At 48.1% G+C, this 17,189-nt stretch overlaps 1 protein-coding gene across 10 annotated transcripts in view; it reads right to left on the bottom strand.

Annotated features, from left to right (window-relative positions):
* HDAC4 (histone deacetylase 4) overlaps window positions 1–17,189 on the bottom strand; it is a 177,948-nt gene that overhangs the window by 30,265 nt on the left and 130,494 nt on the right. For 7 of the 10 annotated variants that reach the window (XM_053947191.1, XM_053947186.1, XM_053947190.1 and 4 more), the window contains 5 exons: window positions 16,543–16,772; window positions 9,411–9,668; window positions 7,959–8,145; window positions 2,063–2,196; window positions 636–756 (listed from right to left, as the gene is read on the bottom strand). In XM_053947191.1, the coding sequence (XP_053803166.1) occupies window positions 636–756; window positions 2,063–2,196; window positions 7,959–8,145; window positions 9,411–9,668; window positions 16,543–16,772 (930 nt within the window). The remainder of the gene's footprint in view (window positions 1–635; window positions 757–2,062; window positions 2,197–7,958; window positions 8,146–9,410; window positions 9,669–16,542; window positions 16,773–17,189) is intronic. The other 3 variants (XM_053947193.1, XM_053947196.1, XM_053947192.1) reach the window with 1 other exon arrangement.

Below are 17,189 nucleotides of genomic sequence, written 5' to 3'. Positions count from 1 at the left end.
CCAGCCTGCTGCTGCAAAAAGGCAGGAAGTAAAGGGAGGTGATGATGACTCCACGGAGGTACTAAAATCCACATCATTTGGTTGCTTTGGAGGGTTGGTTATCTGAACATCCATCCCTTAGAATTTCTGCTGGGAAAATATTTTTTAATTTTTGTCTGTATTTTACAACAGACACGGCCCTGTTTCAGGAAGATTTGGTCTCCAATGAAAGGGATGAACAATCCCACTCCACATTAAACAAATGCAGAGGCCCCTGCATCTCTCTTGCTGACTGTCCAAACCTGACAGGGGTTTGTTGATGCCTGTGCAGCTGGTTGGGGGCTGCAGATCCAAATCCTTGGGAGGGTGTTCCAGTTCCTTCCCTAGCCCATGGATAACTAACACACAGAGTGCCCAAGGATGAAACAAACTGCCTGAACTATCTTTCCTCCTCAGGAAAACAGCCATTTAGGTTCAGAAGACATCAAAGAAAGGAGGTTTAAGCTCTCTAGGGTTTAGGGATCTGCCTGAAGAGAGGGAGATGGATCTTGTGCATGGAGCTGGGAACAATCCGCTTGGAGGTGCATAAGGATGAAGGGAGCCCCAGCACCTCACCCAGAGGTCAGGAAGGGGGATTTCCCCCCAGGGAATGGTACCTAGAAGCTTCTTGCTGTCCAGTTTCTGCCTGTTCAGAGGGTTTGTGCCGTAGAGCAGCGTGTGGGCTTCTGAGTGAACCGTCTGCAGCTCCTCCAGCGTGGCCTTTCTGCCACGGATGCACTGGAAGGGAAGCAAAAGGTTAGTGAAGCCTCTGGTGAAATGCTTGCCTCTCTATTTTGTTTCCTTAGCAAGCCATCAAGACGGACAACAAAACACTAAAATGGATCCCGAGGTGGAAAAATTCAGATTTTGGGTTAATCCCTTACTCGCGACATTTATTTGCTCAACATAGAAAGTCATCTTCAGATACATTCAAGATAAAGAAGGAAACTTTAAGATATGTGCTGGCAGGAGGTGGTGGGGATGAAGGAAAGGTGACCAGAGAGACAAGGGAGTGCATCCTGAAATGGCAGGGCAGAGCTTGAAGAAAGCCAGCAGGGAATTAAGGCAGAAATTTACTATTTTTAGAAAAAAAAAGAAGAGTCTGGTGAGGCTGAAAGGCCTTCCTCACCAGTGGTCAGGAGGGAAACACAGCTGGAAAGCAGGTGAAGATCAACAACAGCTCCCATCGTGAAAGCAACCAAGTAAAGCAAAGGTAAGCACGGAAATTAAGGAAAATAAATATTCTTTAAGGAAATCAATAGGAAATTAAGGTCAGTGATATTGCCTGGGATCTTACAGTCACAAACTTATACATTGGAGGATATCTCTAACACCCATTGAGGAGGCCAGGCAATTAGCAGTGAGGTTTATTTGGTCCCAAACAATCCCAAAATTCGATTAAATAGGTATCCACAGACAGAGACAGGTTTGAAAGGGATAAACGAGGGCAGGACAGGGAAATTTAGGCAATGGTAATGCTGCCACCACGTGGATGTCTTATCTGATGGTGAGGGAACATTCCCAGCCCGATCCTGACATTGCTGAAATATTTATGCTCTGGGATTCAGTCCCCTCAGGTGCTCAAAGAATTGATGAACACACACTTATACCCCCCATTTATCACCACTGCTGTTAGTTGTAACTAATAGCCGCTCGTTAATTTTTATTATTAACCTTCATTCTTTCTGTTTAATATCTAAGCTTTTCTCTCCATTTGCTGGCTCTTAAAATATATCAAATAAATCTAATTTAACCTCTTGTGATGGAATGGTGCTCAGTGCTTTCTTCCTACCCCCACTCCTTTTACAGCATAGCTTGACCATTACTTATTAAAGAGTACAAAAAGAAGTTATTAAACCACAGAAAAGCTGTTGCTTTTGCTGGAATAATTGGGAGGGATAACAAATGAGAGGGTTACATCATATCTTGCTCTTTTCTTTGGCATAATAGCAATATAATAGTAATATAATAATCAAAATAGTGTTGTAATAATATTAATAATACTAATAAAACCAGCCACGTGGCCTTTCCTGGTTTCCCTTACCTCACACTTGCCCCGCAGCCCCGTCTCCTGGAGCCTGGACCAGATGCTCTGGATCCTGCCTGCGTGCTCGGGGTGGCTGTTGGTGTTTCCACAGGTGCACTGGTGCTTCAGCATCAAGGTGTCGTACACAAGCCCTGCGGCACAGGGGACAGAATTGCTCTCGGGTTAAAAAAAAAACACCACCAAAAAATGGCCAGTTATAGGGAGAAAAAAAAAAAAGTGTGTTTTGCTCTATGGAGTCAGCAGTTCTAGCCCAAAACTGTGTTCGACTGGGAGCCACAGAGAAATGAAAACCCTGACCTGCATCCACCCCTTCCCACGGAAACCCTCAAGGGACAGGAGAAGGAAATCAGTACCAAGATGTGAAATTAAATGCCAGGGGGAGGTGACATCCATGTGAGCGCAGAGGATGGGTTCTGGGGCTTCTCCCCTGGCTGCCAAACCCCTCCAGGGCTTGGGATCAAACCCAGAAGAACCAAGTCTTTCCGGCTGTGTTTCACAAGCAGCCCGTGCAGTCCTCGAGGTTATTTGCTAATTGTGGCCATTAGCGCCCACATGGGCAACGAGGGCAGCTGAATCCCCCAGCATTCCCAGGGATTTACAGCATGGCAGCGCAGGAGGCTTTGATTCATGCTCCAGAGTTGCCTGGGTACGATTTTGGAGGGGAAGTTGGGATTCCACAGCCAATATTCCAACCGGAGGAAAAGAGCAGGTCCTCCCCAGTGACAGAAGACATTCAATCATTTCTCTTGAGCAAAAGACACGAAGTCAAATGTTTTAATCTGTCTTTCCTTCAGCCAGAAGCTCCAGAAAACAGAATAAAAGTGGTTGGTTTGGGGTTTTTTCCCCAAGAAAAGGGTTTCTTGCAGGAAGTATCTGTATGAAAGTTGTTTCAAGGGCTGGAGCCCCTCTGCTGGGAGGAATGGGGGTGCTTACCTGGAGAAAAGAAAGCTCCAGGGAGAGCTCAGAGCCCCTTGCAGGGCCTAAAGGGGCTCCAGGAGAGCTGGTGAGGGACTGGGGACAAGGCATGGAGGGACTGGACACAGGGAATGGCTTCCCACTGCCAGAGGGCAGGGATGGATGGGATATTGGGAATTAGGAATTGTTCCCTGTGAGGGTGGGCAGGCCCTGGCACAGGGTGCCCAGAGCTGCTGTGGCTGCCCCTGGATCCCTGGCAGTGTCCAAGGCCAGGTTGGAGCAGCCTGGGATAGTGGAAGGTGTCCCTGCCCACGGCAGGGACTTAAAACCAGATAACCTTTCAGGTCCTTTCCACCCCAAAGTTTTCCATGATTTCTATGGAATGCAAAGGTCTAGATGAGAATGCAAAGCCTCTGAGGGCAGCAGTGGCAGGGGCCGGTCCCAGCTCCCCATGTGCTCTCACCCCAGCCAAGAGCACTCCGGGGCAATCCCGGGCGAGCACACCCATGGCTGGATCCGTGCTCCCAGCTCAAGCACAGACACACAGCACAACCTGGGAGCTCCAAGGGGCTCGCAGGGAGCCATGAGAGCAGCTGGAGCTGAGGCTGTGCTCCTGCACGTTCCTAGGCCTGGCTGCAGCTGCAGTCCCACCTCCTGGCTGGGTGTGGGCGCGCTGTGCCACCTGGAATCTTGGCTCCCCACTCTGGCCCCGGCACTCTGCAGCCTCAGGGGAGGTGTCTGGCAGCTCCTCACTCTGCTGTAGGTGAGTGCAGAGGGAAAAAATACCCCCCAGAAGCCAAACCACGATGGGTTCCAGGGAGAGAACAGAGCCCTGGTAATCGGCTGCCCTCAGGTCAGCTGAAGTTCACCTGGAGGAGGTTGTGCTGAAAAGCTCTCTCAAGGTTTCCCGTGTTTGATTCACACCATCAAACACCACCAGGAGCTGCTGGGCCAAGGCAAGCTCAGAATTCACCTGAGGAGAAGCTTTCACCCCAGTCTGAATTTAACTGAACTAGTGTAAGGTCTTAAACTAAAAGAAATTTAGATTGGATTCATGGAAGAAACTCTTCCCTGTGAGGGTGGTGAAGCCCTGGCTGTCCCATCCCTGGAAGTGTCCAAGGTCAGGTTGGACAGGGCTTGGAGCAGCCAGGGATACTGTGAGATGTCCCTGCCCATGGAACTGGATCATCTTCCCAGTCCCTTCCAACCCAAACCGCTCAAGGAATCTATCCCACTCCACACCTGGTGCTCACAGAACTCGGTTCATCAATGGTTTCTCCTTTCCCAAGGGCTCACTGGTAACAGCAGTGTCAATCACTCATAGTTTCTCTTTCCTAGAAACCAGCCCAGTTGAAAAGGGAGCTGTTCCCAGTTCCTTCTTGTGGCTGGGGACACTCAGCTGCAGACACACACACACACACACACACACACACACACACAAAAAAAAAGGGAAGCTCGGCGATTTAAGCTCAAAATACAAAACTACACTGGCTGTTACAAGTTAATTGAAGTGGTGCTGGAAGCAAGACTCTTTTCAGACATAAGAACAATAATTTTTAAAGGTCAGCACTAAAGCAAAACCAACTGGCTTTTCTTGGCAGAATAAACATATGATCTGAGGTTCAGATAATTATACTGCTCTGCACAGGAGAGAATAAATGCCTTCATCTGAAAGGAAAAACCCTTTAATGCAGAACATCAGAATAATTTGTGGACCCATTTTTGCAGGAGATCAGAGACTGGATAATTGGAGCTATGCAAATTAATGGTCTAACCTGAGGATCCTTATTCAAGTGTGTAGAACAGGGCAGGCATGAGTATTCATTAAAGTCACAGGGGCTGCTGGAGCTAGAGAGGGCGAGTTCAAGGACCGGCTTTCTGGGAGGAAGGAAAATTAAATGTCATGCTTCGGGACATCAAACTGATTGCTGGAAGGATCCAGGAAGGGCACGGCTCTCACTTTGATGTGGAGTAATGGACATCATGTTTGAGAGCTGCAGGATGCGGCTCTCTGGCCCGGACCTTTGAAGTCTCAGGTGCTGGTCACTGAGAGAGACAGGGAAATAAAATACACATCAACCCCAGAACTTCCAGCTGTCTGGAGCTAACTCAGTCCAGGGAGGGCATCAGCTCTCTGTATTATTTCTATATAATGTACCAAACGTGAAAAGGAGGAACAATTCCTTTGTCTGCTGGACAATGATCTCTTAAGGGCCAGGTTCACATCCAGAGTGATCACGGTTGGCTTAATTAGGGCCATTCAATGAAGTTTGCTCCTTGCAGCCCTCTTACCAAACCATCACACCAATTCCAATCCTCGTTCCTCTGCCTTAGGATCAGTCTCCAAAGCACTTATCAGCCAGATGGATTTTCCTCTCAGGAAAAAGAAGCCTGATCCACTTCAGCAGTACTTGCTTTTGAAAAACACCCAAGACTTTAATTTCCTGCCTTCCAAAGAATAGCTCAATCCCGCTGATTAAGCTTTAGCATCCACCTCCAGAAACACAATCTCCGACATGCCACCGTGGACAACTCCAACAAAACATGAGGCAATTTAACTCATACACATGCTCAGCAGCTGAAATGCCTTTCCTCCCCTTTCTCCTGCTTTCATGCCCATGGCAGCGGGCTTTTTTCCCCTTGCCTCTCCTATGCAGACAGTGCAGGTTAATTAAACCAGACCTAGGACTAGTTTTAGGACTAGTACAGAGGCCTTACCTTTATGCTTTGCACTTTAATTAGTGCCAGTGAATGCTGATTTTATTGTGTTTTTCCTTCTCCATTCACCCAGCATAAATGCAGAGATTGAAGGGAAAAGAAAAGTCAAGCCATTGGAATCTTAACGTGGATAAATGCTGTGAAAATGGTATTTTACAGGTGAGCTACCTGCATTCTGCACCCCATCACTCTGTGCAGTACTGGATAAAAGCCATGTGATATTCCACCTCTTATTTTAAGCCGCCTTTTTAGTTTTTCAAACCCTGCCTCAGAGGAAAATAAATCCTGATATTGGAACAGCGTCTTTTCCAAGCAGCACAGCTCTCAAATCTGCACTCTTACTGCTGCCTGCAATTTTGAATGAAATTCAGAGGCACAGATCTGAGTCAAACATAGATCCTTTGGTAGGAAATGTTATTTATTGTATGTTGGGCAGCTTCAATACCAGCAGAGGAGGAGGAGGGAAGAAAGAGAAGGAATGAATAATCCCTTCAAGCAGGGCCAGGCTTCCTTGTTTTTAAAGCCTCAAGGTTTGGGGTTAAGTGTATTAGAAGCTCAAGTTTCATCTTGAACTCTTTTGTGTCCCCTGAGCCAGGGGACTTTTCCTTGCACCCTTGGCAAAAGCCAAAATCTTTTAATCTGGCCAGAACCGACTGCATTAGAAATGCAGTTCTGCTAAAATTCTGGGTTAAAAGTTAACAAGTAGGGACTTTAAAGGGCTGATTTGCAAAACTTGAGCCATTCCCTGGGCTTTTCCAGAACTGACAGCACATGCTTCCCACCCTGCCTGCAGCCAGGAACTGAGTAGCACTGAACATGCCACTATTACTACACCACCAGGGCCTGAAAATAAACCCAATTCACAGCACTGAGCTGAGTGGTGCAGAAAGTGTAGGTTAAAAATGCAATAAAAGCAGAAGTGAAAGGCAAATAACATCCTAAGTTGCTCTTATTTGCGCATTGTGGATTCCCCTCCCCCTCCTTTTCCATTTCCTTTTCCCAGGGAACACACCACGTTGCAAACTGTTCATTCACAAAGTCAATGTGACGAGCCCGATGTTTGGGGAAGAAGGCAGACTTTGAAATCAGTCCTTAACCCAGCACAGGGCTTGGGGAGTTGCATGGAAAATCAACTTTGAGCTGTTGCTAAGGGCACTGAAGAAGCAGAAAGGATTTCGGAGTAGAAAAGTTGGCTGTCAGGATACAGGAAGAACAATTAAGTTTTTCACTTTTAATCTTGGTAGGAAGATCGCAGAATCCCAGGGTGGTTTGGGCTGGGAGGGACCTTAAAGCCCATTTTGTTCCACCCCTGCCATGGGCAGGGACACCTTCCACTATCCCAGGCTGCCCCATCCTGGCTGTGAACACTTCCAAGGGATGGGGATCAACACCTATTTTGCACTTGTGCTTTTCACCAGACACATGCAGGACTGCACTCATCATTTTCCTCCACATGTAATCAAATATCCTTTGGTCTCTGTGTCTCCTCAAGACAAGTTGTAATCACCAGCTCACCTCGTTTTTCCCAACCTGCAGGCACAGACTCCTGTGCAGCAGGAGGAGGGGAGGCTGGCAGGGAGCCCGGAGTGGATAAGTGATGGCATGAGATTATGGAGGAACTGGAGAAGGTGGAGGAAAGAGAGCCAGCATTGCATTTGGCACTCTGTCCTTCAGGAGCACTGGCTCTCCCTGCCTTGCCTCTAAATCAGCTCTGTCACAGCCTGGGACTCGCTCTGTCTGCCTGGAGACACAGCTCCAGGGCTGTGCTGCTGCTGCTGCTGTGTGCAGGGTATTTTTGCTCAGCAGAAGGGACAAGCAGGACAACAGGGATGACTCAGTCTGCTCCTTGAGGAAGGCAGGATGTTATGGAGTGCCCAAACGGGGATGAGATGCAGAGCCCACGCTTATGGATTTGCAAGGATGGGGAAGAAAACCATAGAATCATCACCATGGAATGGTTTGGGTTGGAAAATACCTTAAAGCTCACCTCGTGGGTAGGGCAGGGACACCTTTCACTATCCCAGGGTGCTCCAAGCCCTGGGCCCTGGCACATCCCTGGACACTTCCAGGGATGGGGCTGGCACAGTTGTTCTGGGAAACCTTATCAACCTCAAAGGGAAGGATTTGCTACCAATATCCCATCTAACCCTACTCCCAGCCTAAAGCCATTCCCTCTTTTCCGTGCCCTCACAGAACAGCTCAGCATAAAATAAACCAGTCACCAGAGCCCCCCACAGCCCACAGCCCCCAAAAAGCTCACCTGTTGTGAACCTTGGCTTAGTGGGTGGCTCCTGCATGGACATGGGGAAGGTGGCCGAGGCAGGGGAGGACTGTGCCCGGGACAGGGGCCGGTGTCCCCCGAAGGACACGGGCATGCCAGCCGCCTCCAGCGACGCCTGGTAGTTCCTCAGTTGGTGAATCCGCTGCTGCTCCAGGAGCAGGGCTTGCTGTGGGCAAGAGAAGCAGGCAGTTGCTGAAAGGGCCTTCCCAAAAGGGTTTTTGAAGGCTCTCCTCCTGTCCCTTGCGTGCAGCAAAGGAAGATGTGACGTTTCTAGGGCCAAGTCAGACCAGCACAACACACGGAGCCCCAGCCTGAGCCTGGTGCACACTGACAGGGTCACTGCCAGGGGCAGCTCCATCCTCCCCCACAGCTCCCTCATCTTCCTCCCCCTGTGCTCCCTCCCCGCTGCTCTGGGACATTTAACAGTGAAACGTTCTAGGCCATGGAACAAGTCCCCCTCAACCAGATCCCAGCCTGGAGAGGGAGCTCTTAACTGGGGGAACCAAGGAGATGTTTCTCTGTGCAGCCACACCATCAGCTGGACAGGCTCCTGATGAGAAGGAATGGCTGTTGCATCCCATTCCCTCTATAAATTCCCTCCTGCTTTGATGCAGAACAGCTGCAAAGGACATACTATTTTAAAGACTCCTGAGGTGTGACCATGGATTCAGGATTAAGGTGGAGAGGCTTCACCTTCAGAGGAATGGTATTGCTGACAATTGTGCATCATCAGCAACACAGAATTAGAAAATCCCAGGATCGTTTGGGCCTTAAAGCTCATCTCTGCCATGGGCAGGGACACCTTCCCCTATCCCAGGTTGCTCTAAGCCCCATCCAACCTGGCCTTGGACACTTCCAGGGATGAGGTGGCCACAGTTTTCCTGGGCAAATGTAGCTCCTGAGCAACATCCCAATGACATTCCTGGAGGACATGGACCAGCTCCATTACACTGTGCTCCCTTGTTATTTTATTTATCACCTGCAATCCACAAGCCTTGGGTGTTTTCCCTCAAAAGTGAGCCTGGCTGGAGGCTCCAGGATCTCTAATTCTGAAACAGGAACACCGTCCACTTGTCCCCTGTTCAGTCCTTCTCTGGAGAAATTAGTTTTAAATCATGAAACCAAAATACAGTCTCCTGCTGGTGGCTAGTGCTCAGAAATGTTAGGATACACTCGATCTTCCCAAAGCAACACCCATGGAAGTGGCTCAGTAAACACAGTGACTGTGTTTCGTGCAGGTGATGCAGACTCTCCTCCCTCGGGTTTGCCAGCTGGCAGGTGACTCCAGGGAAGGAATCACCTGATTTTACATCAGGTTCCCATAACCAGCCAACCCTCGGGAACTGGCTCCCCTCGGAGTCTCCCCCTCAGAGCAGCACAAGGTGACTTCCAAGCCCAAATCCACGTCTTACGACAACCCAAGTGCCAGACCTGGCGGAAGAGTAGCTCCTGCTCCGCCTGCCTCTGCCCGGACTCCAGCTCCTGCTGCGGCTCTGCCTCCTCCTCGTCGCTCTCGATGGGCTCCTGCTTGACCTGCACCACGCTGGCCAGCCCCGGGGGCTCCTTCTGGCCCGTGGCCCGGTCGCCATAGGGCTCCTCCAGCAGGGCCTGGTGCTCCCGCAGCTCCTCCTCTGTCTCCTCGGGGTGGCTCTCGTGCTGCCGCGCCGGCTCGGTGGGTTTGGAGATGATCTGCAAGAACCCCAAACTCATCAGAGAGCTGCCTCCCACCACGGAGAAAGCTCGCTCTGCTTTCCAGGCTCGTGGGAAGGAGCAGTTTTGAGTTATTGGCTCACAATCCAGGCCCAAAACAACGCAGGGAAAGGTCAGGGTAACCTTGGCGTCGAGGGCTCCGAAACCCCGTGTCCCAAGCAATGACACCCCCTTATTTTCCACTTCATCTTCCCTCTGAAGGAATAAGAGCCTCTTGTTCCTGCATGCCCCCAGATGCTACTCCATTCACAAACCCACAGAGCAACCATCGAGATGCTTGGCAATTAAATTCTGAACAAATACAGGGGACACAAACCCTCCAACAGGGCTTTTGTTGCCTGTTTGCTCAACATCGCCTCAAATCACTCCCTGAATTTTTCTGTGAGGCTGAAATAATGATTACTTGAAAATCTGTAGTCTTATGGAGCTGGTTAGGAGGAAACTCAGGACATGCAGCTGAGAGCAAACTTCAAGAGCAGCATTGTTCTAACCTGACCTTGCTAACCAGACACAGTAAACGCCTCAGAGAGGAGCTCCTAAACCTAAAGGAACAATTTAATTTTCACTGTAATTCACTCAGACTTTTTGTAAGTTCTTTGGCAAGATAAAACTCACAGTTCTCTGTCTCAGACTGCCTATGATTTTTATTTGGGATATAAAAAAAAAAAAAACAAATGTGACCTGTTTTTAACTCCAGTGTAGGAAAACCAATCTATTTCCTCCCTTTCAAAGAGCTCAGGCTGCCCCTGTTTCACAGGCTTATAAAGAAACTGCTGCACTTTGAAAGTTGTCAGGGCAAGGTTTAATGAGAATTAGGTCATTGGTATGGTAAGCAATATTGATTTTAAATCTAATAAAGCTAAGTCAAAACATGGTTATTGAACACATGCAGGAGGGGGAACTATTTGTCAGTAACTTGCTCTTTGAAGAATAGTGGCTCCAATCTGGAATTAAGCCTTTTTCCCCCCCAAAAGCAGAAAGGAAGACTCTGCCATATAACCTAAGCAAGGCAGAAGGGCAAGAGTGGAGTTGAATCTAGCAAGGGACATGAAGAGGAGAGAGGAAAAAGAAAAAGAAAAGGAAAAGGAAAAGGAAAAGGAAAAGGAAAAGGAAAAGGAAAAGGAAAAGGAAAAGGAAAAGGAAAAGGAAAAGGAAAAGGAAAAGAAAGAGAAAGAGAAAGATAAAAAGAAAGAGAAAGAGAAAGATAAAAAGAAAGAGAAAGAGAAAGAGAAAAAGAAAAAGAAAAAGAAAAAGAAAAAGAAAAAGAAAAAGAAAAAGAAAAAGAAAAAGAAAAAGAAAAAGAAAAAGAAAAAGAAAAAGAAAAAGAAAAAGAAAAAGAAAAAGAAAAAGAAAAAGAAGGAGATCCTGGTGCCACTGCTGAATGAAGGAAGGCACCTGGTGGCACATGAGATAAAATTAGTGCCTTATTTAAGAGAATCCTTCAGGAATCCCAGGACTCTGACACCAGAGGAAAAGTCTCGAACAAGGAAAATTTCCCTTGGCGAAGGAATTGCCAGGTTTAGGTAACACTTAAAGACCTGGATATCCTTAAGTCCAAGGGACTCTCATGGGTTGCACTCACAGGTGATGGGACAGGAGGCCATGAGCACAAATTAAAACCCATAAAATTCCTTCTGAACACAATGAATTTTTTTTTTTTCCCTGTGAGGTTGGTCAAACACTTGAACAGGTTGTTCAGAGAGGTTCAGGAGTCTCCATCCTTGGAGATCCTTGGTGTCGTGGGGACAGGACATTTTCATGCTCATTATCCCAATCGTGGTTTTTGTTCCCTGTCCTCAGTTTGTTTTGTCTTCCTTCCCCCCGCCCCCCCCTCCCCCGGCGGGCTGCTGGCTTGCCGCTTAGCTTGCTTGCTGCTTTTGCTTGCTGCTGGCTGCATGCTTTGCTGGCTCTGCTTTCCTCTCTTTTTTCTCTGCTTTTCGCTGGCTTGCTTTTTTGCCATTTTTTTTTTCCTTTTTCCCGGTTTCCGTTGTTCCCTTTCCCCCCCCCCCCGAAGACATCGGACCTACTCCGGGCAGGAGCTTCCCCGGGGTCTGCGAAAGAAGCTGCGTACCCTCTGCGGCGAAGAGAGATACAGCTCAACCCCCTTGGACTGGTGAAAACATCTGTGGTCATCTCGGGCTATTTCTCTTGTGCTGGGGAGTGTTTTTTGTTGTGCCTTAATAAACAAGTTTTTTCCACTTTCCCCTCTGAAGGAATTCCTCCCGAACCCGGTGGTGGTGGGGAGGTTGCGGAGGGTTTGGTTTCCTATAGGGGGCTCCTTTGGAGGTGTTTTCCCCTAATTTGTCCAAAACCAGGACACTTGGGCAACCTGTTAGAGGGCCCTCAGTGACCTCAGGAGGTTCCTGCAAAGATTCAGGGATCAAAACTCCTCAAGGACTTTTGTGAGGTTCCCCCTGCCCCACCCCAGTTTCATTCCTTAGAACACACACTGAATAACCAAACGACATTAAGCTAGAAGTTCTTCTACCAATTTTATTTAAGCCCTCTTAGGCTTGATGAATATTATCTGTTTTAAAGATAATTAAATTATCATAAACCATCTGCTGCTTGGTTTTTTGGTTTTTTTCCCTGCTTCAATCGAAGGTCTCAAGCTTTTGAACTTAATGCCTTTTGAACTTCTGAACTGCACGAGGTAATTGCTGGGAAAAATAATTTACAGTGCCATTGTCATACCCAATAGGAATGAGAGGCTGTGTAATTCCCTGGAAGTTTTAAATTATTCCTATTCCTTAAAAATGTAAGAATTAAATGACAACCACGGTGAAGGTTGAGAAGACCAAGTGGTCAATGGCAAGGACATTTCAGACATTCTGTTGGCAAAGGCAGTCTCCTGGTCTGTCACCAGTTCCAGCTGTTGCAACCCTGCCCTTAAAGGAAGATACTGCAGAGAAGACACATTCCACATACTACATCCATTATCTGCATGCCAGGCCCATCCAAACTCCCTAAAAATCATCCATTTGTGCAGTTTTACGAGCACGTGCTCGTGCAATTTAAAATCTGAGGGAATAAAAGTGTGAGGGGCTGGCTGTAATGGTGGTATTGAGAATGCTTGTGAATATAGCTGAAATAGTAAGCACAAAGCACCATAAATAACCTCTCCATCCCTTAATTAGCTTTCTGGCTTCCTCTGCCACAAGGTTACTCCTCTGTTTTCATACCCAGTGGCCTCTGGCTGTCACAAGCTGCCACCATAAACCTCTGGTAAAGGCACTGCCTCTCCAGCCTTGGGCAGATAACAACTTCACTCCAGAATAAATTACAGCTCTCTAGTCACAAGCGTTTTTAAAAGGCTCCATACAGCTGGCAAGATTTCTCCTCCACAACTTTGAAATACAAAGAACAGAAATGAAAAAAAAACCCAACCCAAAACCAACCAACCAACCAAAAAAACAAAAAAACAAAAAACAAAAAAAACCTAAACAAACCCAAAAAACAACAAAACAAACAAACAAACAAACAAAAAACCAAAAAAAGACACAAAACCACCAAAAAGTCAAAACCAAAACGCAGAAAAAAACCAAAAGAACTAAAAAAACACCACAGCAAAAAAACCACATAGTAAAGTCAGGTCATAAATACAGGGGAAACCAAAGAGTTCATCATTTTTCTGTGGAATGTTTCATGAGGGGAAAAAAAGCTGCATTTTTCGCTAGTGACATTTCAGCTGGCATTGGATTTGTCCAGTGGATGTGATAAATAGAACCAGTAGATGTGATAAACAGAATCACAGAATCAATAAGGCTGGAAAAGACCTCCAAGACCATCAAATCCAACATCTGAGCATCGCCATGCCCATCACTCCATACCATCTCCTCCAGGACACCTTTCTCCACAGGGGCAAGCTCCTGGCACACTGAAGACCTTGAAGGTCCTACCAACAGGTCAGAGACATCTATTTACACATCAGAGATCAATGAACCCCTGCAGAAAAACTATGGAACCCCAGAGTGGTTTGGGCTGGATGGGACCCCGATCCCCATCGGTGGGGTGGCACAGCAGGAAAGCCAGAGGAAGAGAGGAGCCAGGAAGCAAAGGAGGATGCCAGCTCAGCCCTGACCATGCCATGATGTGCAGAAGTCAGCAGAATCCTCTCTTTCCTCCCTCTGGAGGGGAAGGACGAACTCAAGGAAGAAACAGAACAACTTCTGGACAGCTGGAGACACAGCTTTGATGAAAATTAGTAAAAAACTGGAAAAAGAAAAAAAAAGGATGATAGAGGCTGAACTCATTCGACTCAACATGGCTCTTCCCATGTTCCCTTTGGGATCTGATTTTTAACTTTTGTAGACTAAGGGGAAAAAAGAGATGATAAGGGATGATGGGGAGAGGCTGACTTGGGCACCAGAGTGCCTGGCAAAGCTTTCTGCAGCAGCCAAAGCCTACAGAAATCTGTTGATCTTTTTTTTTTTTTTTCCTTGAAGTGATGCAACAGCAGGGGAAAAACAACTGTCTGAGGCAGCCTCAGTCCTCCAGCTGGAAGGACCTGGAGATTGTGGAGCTTTTGTGCCTGGGGGAGAGAGAAAAACCCACCTGCAAGGCTGTATGGGGCTTGGAGCAAAACTTCTTCTGATATTACAAATCACAGAACCCTTAAGATTAGAAAAGCCCTTTAAGACCATTGAGTCCGACTGTTTCCCCCGCATTGCCAAACCCACCCCAAACCCTGTCCCCAGGTGCCACATCCACAGGTTGTCTGAACACTTCCAGGGATGGTTCAGACAACCACAGGCTGCCTGGGCAGCCTGTGTTAGTGCCTGACCACCCTTTCAATGCAGAAATTTTTTTCTGATCTTTTCCAACCTAAACCTCCCCTGGCACTTCCCTTTCCAACATTAAACATGCAAAAAAGGTGGGAAACAGAAGCACAGGCTGATGGTGGAATATCAGCTCAATGAGAATCACAGAATGGTTTGGGTTAGAAGGGATCTTAAATTTCATCCCATTCCACCCCTGTGGAAGGGACACCTTCCACTGATCCAGGTTGCTCCAAGCCCCATCCAACCTCGCCTGGGACACTTCCACACTTCCACACACCCAGGGATCCAGGGGCAGCCACAGTTACTCAGATGATTATTCTTAATATTTTCATGTAAAACAACACATTTTTCCTTAGTTGCCTTCCTGGAAACAGCAAGACTTGCTTTGGCTGCAGTCCCCTCAAAAATTTCATCTGCTGCAGATACCTAAAAGGGAACACTTAGGGTCATAATCTCAGTGTTTGGAAAATCACACGGAATTAGGAAAGGCTTGATTTATGAGTATAGAAATATATAAAATACTTCAGGAGTATTATTTATGGGGAATCTGCAAATAAAAAAAAAATAACAGGCAGTGCTAGCGGTCCTGTTAAAAATTAAATAATCTTTTATTTTATTTTTAGTCCTGCCCTTAACACTCCTACACACACGAAGGTCCTAAAATATCCCCAATCTGGGAAAAGTCTTTTCCCATGTCAGCACTTGGATGCTATCCCATGGGATAAATCTACCACATGCACACAGCACTAGCACTGAAGTGATTTTAACTCGTGACTCCTATAAATCAAACACAGGGAAATCAGTTTAATTAAACTCACTCTGACTGATTTTGCAGTGAAGAGCGATGGACAAAGCTGGAAGTCAGAGTGCTCCAGTGGCTCTCCAGCTCCTGGGAGGTCCAGGAGAAAGTCTGAATGAGCTCAGTGGTCACGTCACATCCAAGGCTTTGGAAAAGCTTTAAAAACCTTCACGCAAAAATCCCTCCAACTGACAACTCCCCTGAACAAAGAACCCCAGCTCACTGCCCCGCACCCCATGGCCCTGCTCCCAGGGAGTGTTTGGAGGGGGGAGGAAATGGGATCCCCGTGGAGCAGCAGCTCCCCAGGGCCCCGTGTGAGGGGCTGAGCCGGGGCCAGGGCTGGCACCCGTGGTGGCAGCACTCCAGGAGGACAGCATTGACGTCAGCGACTTGTGTAATCATCCTGCCTCAGCCCCGGCCCATAAACAAGGGGTTGGGGGTGGTGTGTGTGTGGGGGGGTTGTGGCTACTTCCACTCTTTGATCCAGCCCTCAGTAGCTGTGTTTTCTCACAGGACTGGAACGGTGGAAATATTTGCCGTAAAAGAAACAGCAGCGATCTGAACGGCCGCCTGCCACGGGCTTGTCCTGAACCCCAGACTTGCTGCTGGAATTACTGCTGTCCCAAGGAAAGCCTCCACTGAAACTCCTTGGGAGGAGTGTTTAGAAAGCCTTCAAACAGTACAAATCCCAGAATGGTTTGGGTGGGAAGGAATCTTAAAGATGATGCAGTTCCACCCCCTGCCATGGGGATGGAACACCTTCCACTAGCCCAGGCTGCTCCAAGCCCCATCCAACCTTGCCTTAAACACTTCCAGGGATCCAGGGGCAGCCACAGCTGCTCTGGGCACCCTGTGCCAGGGCCTGCCCACCCTCCCAGGGAACAATTCCTGCCCAATATCCCATCTATCCCTGCCCTCTGGCAGTGGGAAGCCATTCCCTGTGTCCTGTCCCTCCACGCCCTGTCCCCAGTCCCTCTCCAGCTCTCCTGGAGCCCCTTTAGGCCCTGCAAGGGGCTCTGAGCTCTCCCTGGAGCCTCCTCTTCTCCAGGTGAATGCCCCTAAGTCTCTCAGCCTTTCAGCAAATGTTTCAGTGTATCTGAGTAACTTCCCTCACAAATACATCCTGGTGTTGTCATGCTTGAGAGAGGTCCAAGGATGAGAGGCCCAGGGATGTTGGAGGTAGAGCCCACAAACACACCTGCACTAGAGACCCCGAAATCATGCGCTTGAGGCTGCCGTGGAGGTAAAAAGGCATTGAAAACTTTGTGCCTACCTTGTTGATGTGCAGCTGCTGCTGCTGGAACTGCTGTTTGTGTTTCTCCAGGAACTGCTGGTGCTGCTGCTGGATCACCAGCTGCTGGAGGGCCTGGGCGTTCTGGGGCAGGGGAGCAGACTGGGTGCGCCCGAGCGGGCGGTGCTGCCGCAGCTTGTGGATCGAAGGGGAGACCCTCTCTCCACCCACCAGGGGCTGTGCATGCAGGGGCAGTCCTGAAAGATACCAGTCTGAAGATAATATGGAGGAAAAAACAGCAGAGGAGAAACAAAAGGAAGAAGAAAGGAAAGGAGAAAACGGCTGTTGAGTAACGCTGACGGTGACAGTGATACCATGACAAACCCAGCCACCTCGCCATCTAGAGCTGGAGCTGCCTTGAGAGAGAACAGAGACATTAATCACCACTGCACGGAGCAATGCTTTGCTTGGTTTGAATTCTGTGTCTGCTTGGTGACTCAGAGACCCTCTGGAAACATTTCTTGAAACCAGCAACACCTTACCGACCTTTCTGTCGCTACATGAGACCACACTGGCCTGGAGAAGTTTAAACCTCACAGCTCACCTTGGTTTAGGGACTGATCCCAGGTTCAATTCAAGCTGCAGGAACCAGCTGCCTCCCTAGCGTGGTTAGGGCTGAAGTCACTTTT

This window comes from Vidua chalybeata, chromosome 7, assembly GCF_026979565.1.
Source record: "Vidua chalybeata isolate OUT-0048 chromosome 7, bVidCha1 merged haplotype, whole genome shotgun sequence".
NCBI classification, from domain to species: domain Eukaryota; kingdom Metazoa; phylum Chordata; class Aves; order Passeriformes; family Viduidae; genus Vidua; species Vidua chalybeata.
Note: the sequence above shows the minus strand (reverse complement) of the source record. Positions and strands in the feature narration are given on the sequence as shown.